Source organism: Capsicum annuum, chromosome 3, assembly GCF_002878395.1.
Source record: "Capsicum annuum cultivar UCD-10X-F1 chromosome 3, UCD10Xv1.1, whole genome shotgun sequence".
NCBI classification, from domain to species: Eukaryota; Viridiplantae; Streptophyta; class Magnoliopsida; order Solanales; family Solanaceae; genus Capsicum; species Capsicum annuum.
Window position 1 is genome coordinate 231,358,163 of NC_061113.1, and position 6,857 is coordinate 231,365,019.

General features: G+C 36.9%; 1 protein-coding gene across 1 annotated transcript; it reads left to right on the plus strand.

The window, feature by feature from the left end:
* The first annotated feature begins 722 nt into the window (after positions 1-722).
* LOC107863082 lies at positions 723-6,612 on the plus strand. The gene is made up of 8 exons (XM_016708843.2): positions 723-1,213; positions 2,674-2,805; positions 2,906-3,029; positions 3,561-4,000; positions 4,187-4,263; positions 4,351-4,486; positions 4,577-4,780; positions 6,227-6,612. Exons 1-8 carry the CDS (start codon positions 827-829, stop codon positions 6,284-6,286), a joined length of 1,560 nt encoding a protein of 519 aa, XP_016564329.2. The 5' UTR covers positions 723-826; the 3' UTR covers positions 6,287-6,612.
* Positions 6,613-6,857: the final 245 nt, after the last annotated feature.

A 6,857-nucleotide genomic window follows, 5' to 3' on the forward strand; every position in this document is an offset into this window, starting at 1 on the left:
ATCCTCCTGGAAATATAGAAATCCTTGGGTATGGACTCTTATTTTCAAGGACTCCAAAAGTTTCTCCGCAAGTTTCTCGGAGATTATAGATTCTCCTTGTGAAAGCAAGATATTCTTCTTCCTTCGGGTGAATTTTTCCTACCTGAAAAATACCAAATTTTTTTGAAGAGGGGTTAGTTTTTTCTGATAGTTCAAAATTTTTTTCAGTTTCTACTGATTTTACAACTTCGGAGAATTTTCTCTGATTGCTTGCTCGGCTTTTGACTTTGTCCGAAGATTCAGTCGTCGGCTTATCCGAGCTTACCGTTAAGATGTTTTTGACACTATGTGCTAGTGGGACATCTCCTGCCACTTTGTTGTTAGGGAATTTTCCTTGTATTCATTCGGCGTTTAGCAATATTCAAATATCAAGATTGATAATTAATAAGTTATCTTCAGAACCACAATATAGAAGGTTACACAAATAGCAGGTAATATTGTTATTTTATACTTTTAAAATTGAAAATATTAAAGATTTTGATAATGTTTTTGCAGATTTCCTTTCAAGAAATGTTACTATATATATATATATATATATATATATATATATATATAATTCAATATTCGGTAAATATCGAATACCAAACGGTATTAATATTTTTATCAAACCCAATCTTGAATATCAAAATATTAAAATTTTACTCTCAAATATTATACCAAATACCAAATTATCAAATATCAATTACTAAATTATTCAATTCGATTCGATAATTTGATATTTTATGCCCGTCCCTAATAGGAGACGCATGTTACATAAGGATCACCGAATGACGTCCTCCTCGAACCCATGGATTCGGAACAAAATCCAATAACGATCCGTCTAGTCTCCTCCCCCAACTCGCCCGAGTTCACCCATCTAACTCATTCATTGACTCATTCTTCACTCATCGGACTCGACGCCGAATGGAAGCCCAATCGAACCCACCACTCCACTTTCCCCACCGTCTCCCTCCTCCAAATCGCTTGCCAGCTCACCGGCCCCGACAACTCGTCGGTCGAGTCGCCGGTCTTCTTAGTTGACCTGGACTCAATCCCTTTACAATCTATTTACCAGCTTATTAAGGATGTGTTTGTTTCGACGAATGTGCTGAAACTGGGATTCAGATTCAAACAGGATTTAGTGTATTTGTCTTCTACTTTCTGTGCTCATGGATGTGAACCTGGTTTTGATAGGGTTAGTTTTGCTTCTTTGTTTAATGATTATTCGAATCGCAGTACAATGGTTGAAGCTTTTATGGTTTTTTTATAATTCGAGTCATCTTTCTAATTTTTAGAGTAACTGGTAAAGATAAAAAAACACTTTTAACTTTAGGCTTAAAATGTAAAAGAAAAAAGAACCTAACTTTTGGCTTTTAGCTTATAATTCACTTGAAAAAAAGTAAATCTAAAACCCCCTAAATTTTTTCACATGATATCAAGTAACTTTGTCCACTAATCATTCCTGGATGAAAAGAATCACCTAGTACTTTTTGTGTCTGCTAGGATTTGAACCTGGTTCTCAACTAACTTCACTAACCATTAGGCCACACCCTTGGGTGCTGAAGCATTTATGTTTATATAGCATTTTGCTTTTAGGTATGACTTCAACTTGCAAAATGATCTGTAATTGCAGTGCTTTGAAATTTCATGATATCAATTAAAGAGCTTAGCCTGCATGAAAATTGTGAGTATTTGAGAAAAGTACTTCTGGTTTCAAAGTGAAAAGTGGTATTTGAAAATTGGAGTTGTGTTTGACCATGAATACAAATTGGAGTGTTTTTGAATTGAGTAATTTGGAGTGGAAAAAGTGAAAACAGCCTTCTGGTGTTTTTCTAATTGCGAAAAGTTTCGGAAATTTTTCAGAATTTTATTTTCAAAAGTGTTTTCCAGAGTTCAATTTTGGAAAAAAAAAATTCATGGCCAAACGCCCCCATAGTTGTCAGCACAAAATAATATTTCGAAAAACATACTCTATAATTTGTTCAAATGAGCATTGACAGTATAGAGCTAGCTTTTCTATTCTTTAATTTTATTGGGGAGGAATAGAGAGGGAAGAAGGGCGAGGGCAAAAGGTAAAACCATGTACTGAGAAGGAGTAAGATGTCTGTCTTTGGGATACTACTCAGTTCTTGCAGAGTTGGCTTATCGCTACGTGAAAAAAAAAAAAAGTTATGGTTGAATCTAGTTGCCTAATGGGCATTGGAGTTTCATCCCAAAAGGCGAACTGCCGAAGATTGCAACTTTTTCACTCTGGAGATAGTTGTACGCATATTGAAATTACAAGCTGATTTCTTTTGGTATTTGATTTTGGAGTTATTCTTTTTTCTTTCTTCCAATTAATATATGCTTTTTGTTGCTTAAAGAATATCATCAGCTTAATTAAAATTTATCTGACTTTTGCTTTTCAATAACTGTCCTAGTCTCCTAGATTCTAGAAGAACACAGTTGGCTTTATCAATATGTCATCGCTGCAGTTAATCTTTATAATTTACTAAAGGACTTGTAGTTCTTTGCTCTTGAAGCAATCTTGGTTCAATCGATATATTCTATATGCTAATGCTGCACACTCTTATATTTCGTTACCATTATATAGGACTGATTTTTGTTTTGGTGTGGTTAATGCTTGTCATATACTAGCTAATAATTGGTGACTAGGTGGAACCCTTTTTAGATATTACAAGCATATACAACACCTTGCAACCCAGACAAGCAGGGAGAAAATTATCAAAGCAAACAAAGAGCTTGGCAACAATTTGCCAGGAGGTCTTAGGGATTTCTCTTTCAAAGGTGAGCAATCTAGATGCTGGCATTTTGTTAGTCAGGAATATAAATATGAATTTATTATAGAAAATATTTTCTTTACTTTTTTTTTGCATCTTGAGTGCAGGAACTCCAATGTAGTGATTGGTCACAGCGTCCTCTGACAGAAGAGCAAATGCAATATGCAGCAGTTGATGCTCATTGTTTGATTCTTATCTTTGAAGTCTTCAAGGCTAAGGTTGTGATAGAAGGTTGGTGAAGTGCCTTTCTCATCTTCTTCTATTGCATGCCCACGTGTTGCTACCTCCATGAAGCAGCGCTGATACACCAATAACCAACTTCCTTGATTGAAAAGATAGTTTTTTCTAGAAAGTCCGGTGTCTTGAGTATGTGCACTAGGTTTTCTTTTGGAGTATTTCTCCATGGGCAACCAAAATGGGTGTGATTCTGCGTGTGTATTGGGGGCCGGGGGGTAATAAAGTATCTCTTTCATCTGACAGAAGCTCTGTTACGTTGAGTCTTTGCAGCAACACAGTGATAGGAGAGAGATTAATCCAATTTTGGCCCTAACTTTGTACCTCAGTTCAATTATATTTTCACTTCTAAATTTTTGATATCTGATGACCTAAAATAAGCAGTAAACAAAAAGGCTAATTAAAGGCTAATTATGTTCCGTCAGCCATCAGGAGCTATCGACCATCACACGGGCATAGAGACTCCCTTTTTACTGCATTATATCTATCTTGTTTGTCCTTTTTACATTTGGTAACCGTCCATTTCAGGGAATTCTGTCGAAAATGTAACTGGTGTCCTGTTGTCTCAGCTGGATCTTGGGTTGAAACAAATACTCGACATGCAACAAAATTCAAACAAATTGTGTGGTATCAAATTTGGTGAAGCTTTAGAGATAGTGCAAGCTATCCCGCCTGGTTTTTGTAAAACAGTCCCCGCATCAGATGAAAAGCTTGCTGTGCTGTTGCCAGATCGTGCTAATCGGATGGATGATGTGCTTTTACGAATTGTCAGGAAGTATGGTGATAAAATTTTGTTGAGTGAATCTGATAGAAAACCGAAGATCTCGAGGAAGAAAGCAAAGAAATCATCTGGTAGAGTAGCAAACACACGCAGTCCAACAGAAGGTGGTGAAGAATGGCAAGGTCCACCACCCTGGGATGTGACCTCCGGTGGGGATGGGTGCCCTAAGTTTCTATGTGATGTGATGGTGAGATACTACATTTTTGTTACAGATATTGCTTTTCTGTAAAACTGATACACTTAGGCTTCTTTAGCGTACCCTCTCTTGTAGTCAAGTTGAGATTTCTCCTCTTTCTCTTTCTTTGGGAGATCAAAATATAGCACTTTTTGCTTCTTTTTGTGGTCGTTATTGGAGGCTGTGGTAATTGTTCAGGTTGAAGGATTGGCAAAACATTTAAGATGTGTTGGCATTGATGCTGCTGTTCCTTATTCAAAGAAGCCTGAATCAAGGTTCTGAATGATTTTCAATTCTTGGCCTATCAATCTGTTTTCCCTAGATGGGTGTTCTTTGTGATATCTTTTTCTTTCCTTCTTCAGGGATTTAATAGAACAAGCATGTAAAGAGAAGAGAGTACTTTTAACACGAGATGCCAAACTCCTGAGACATGATTATCTCTTAAAAAATCAGATATACCGGGTGAAGAGTCTTCTAAAGAATGATCAGTTGGTTGAGGTAAGTGGGCAAGTGAACAGTATCGAAAATTTTGCTTCGACAGTTTTGTCGACCATACGTTCATGGTGATATTACACTGCATATCTACAGATAATAGAAACTTTTCAATTGGAAATTACTGAAGACCAGTTGATGTCAAGGTGCACAAAATGCAACGGTAAGTTCATCCAAAAACCTCTGACAACAGAAGAAGCTGTTGAAGCAGCTAAGGGATTTCAGGTGATTCCAAACTGCTTGTTTAACAAGAATTTGGAATTTTGGCAATGCATGGATTGCAAGCAACTTTACTGGGAGGTAGGCTTTCAGTTGCTGTTTGGTCCATCAGATTTTGTTGGATTGCGTATGTTCTACGATAAAGAAATAGAGATATATACAAATGGAATTGAACTTGTAGTGGATTGTGTCGCGACTTGCATGTAAGGAATTTTCATGTCTATCAAGCATGTTTACATGATGAAAGCTTTACTTATGTGAATCATTTCTGAGCTACGCAAAATTTTGAGTCTGTTAGTTTTTTGCTTGTAGTTGAAAAGAGATCTTTGTACTCTACAAAATAATCTTCTTCAGATGAGGTGCACATGCAAGTGGAAAAACCAGTTACTCCACTCTGTCAAGAATATTGTCACTGTTATAAAGTTGGCATTATGGTGAATTGGATTCTATCTGATCTTTGTACTGTTTGGAGCACGTCTCCAATGGGATGGATAAGCGGTTGAGACATAGGAATAAAAGCTCGTAGGTCCTAGGTTTGGATCCTTGCTAGAATAATACATGAGTTCATTTGATGAGCCTTGGTGGGTGTGGTTATAGGACACCTGCATTGAGGGGTGTAGCACAGCCTATCAGGCTACTTGATAGGTTGACTGGGTGCACACGCACAGGCTACTTTATAGGTTCACGTTCATGTCCCAGGTTCAGATCCTTCCTCAGATAAAGCCTAACATGTAAGAGGAAAACAAGAGGACTGGCAATACTCCTGGACTTATGTGCACCATCTAGAATCAGATCCCCATGGGGGATTTATCCGCTGCCCACTGTCCCAACATACACACACAACACCCCAAAAAGAATTTGTTTTCTTGCGATAAATAATTCAATAATGAGAAGAAAGGGAAATCTTTCAAAGACCATGAATGTCCTTCCTGTTTTGATTAATTACAATTATAAAGATATATTTCTATTTTTGAGAAAGTAGGAGAATGTTTTCACTCTTCTAGTCTGCTAAGTTGCATGTTAACATTATTGTTTTTTGGTAACTAATTATATATTTATCACCAGTAGAAGAATTACAATTCAAAGTAGCTTGAACACAAACTACTATCTATAATGAAAACTCGTAAGAGTTGCTGTAGCTCATCTCTGATGCCCTCTGGAGTTCCCATATTGCTCATAAAAGCAGTGTCTTTGGCTATTTTGGTCCCACTGTCTACTCTTGGCTTCAAAGCTTAAGCGCACTTGAAATGAGCCTTTGACAATGCTGGCTCACCTTTGACAGCGCTGGTTCACATTTGATCAATGCATCGAAAACTCTAGTGTATACAGATGTATTATCTCGATGATTTTGTCAGTAAAGAGCATATTATCTGTGTTGGGCGAGCTGTCTACTCTGCCCTTGATCTGCCTACCCACCTCCCTGTTTTACTCATAAATCAACAGAGCTTGGTGTTCATTGGTTTTTATTTCTCGGCTTCTTTCTTTAGCTTGATTGCTCTATTTCTCTGTTACATGATGCTGTTGCAGGGAACTCAATACCACAATGCTGTGCAAAAGTTTGTCGATGTGTGCAAGCTGAATGAATGAAATGGTCACGATCCATGTAAACTGAGACATCCCGTATTTGCCAGTTTGCCATGACAATATTGTTGTTATCTTAAATTTATTCCTCTGTTCCTCCACAAATGCCTCACCAGATGTGCTATCTGGTTCAGGAAATGCAAGTGGTTTCACGTGTCACCTGATGATTTATGCGTCTGAACCATAGTAGCTACATTAAAGAACTGCAGTTGGCTTAAAGTTACTTGAACTATATGTCATATTGCTTCCTGTAATATAGGGCTTTTGAATTGCGCCCTTTTCCATCAAGACATCAAGAAAATGACACGTCACTTTTGGGCCCTTTAGTAAAAGTCATGTGCAAACAACATAAATTTCGATAGTTTAGAGTTTAATTACAAAAAATTTCAATATTGTGTTATTACTGAAAATTCAGATTTTGGGTATGTTGAGATACATAATAGCTCTCGATACATCCAACGAAGATACTCTTTTTTGGGGGGCAAATTAGAAGATGCATTTTTTCTTTGTAAAATACATAATTAACTTTCGATAATTCCAATGAAGATATATAATTAGTTGAGATTTTTCTAGTTAC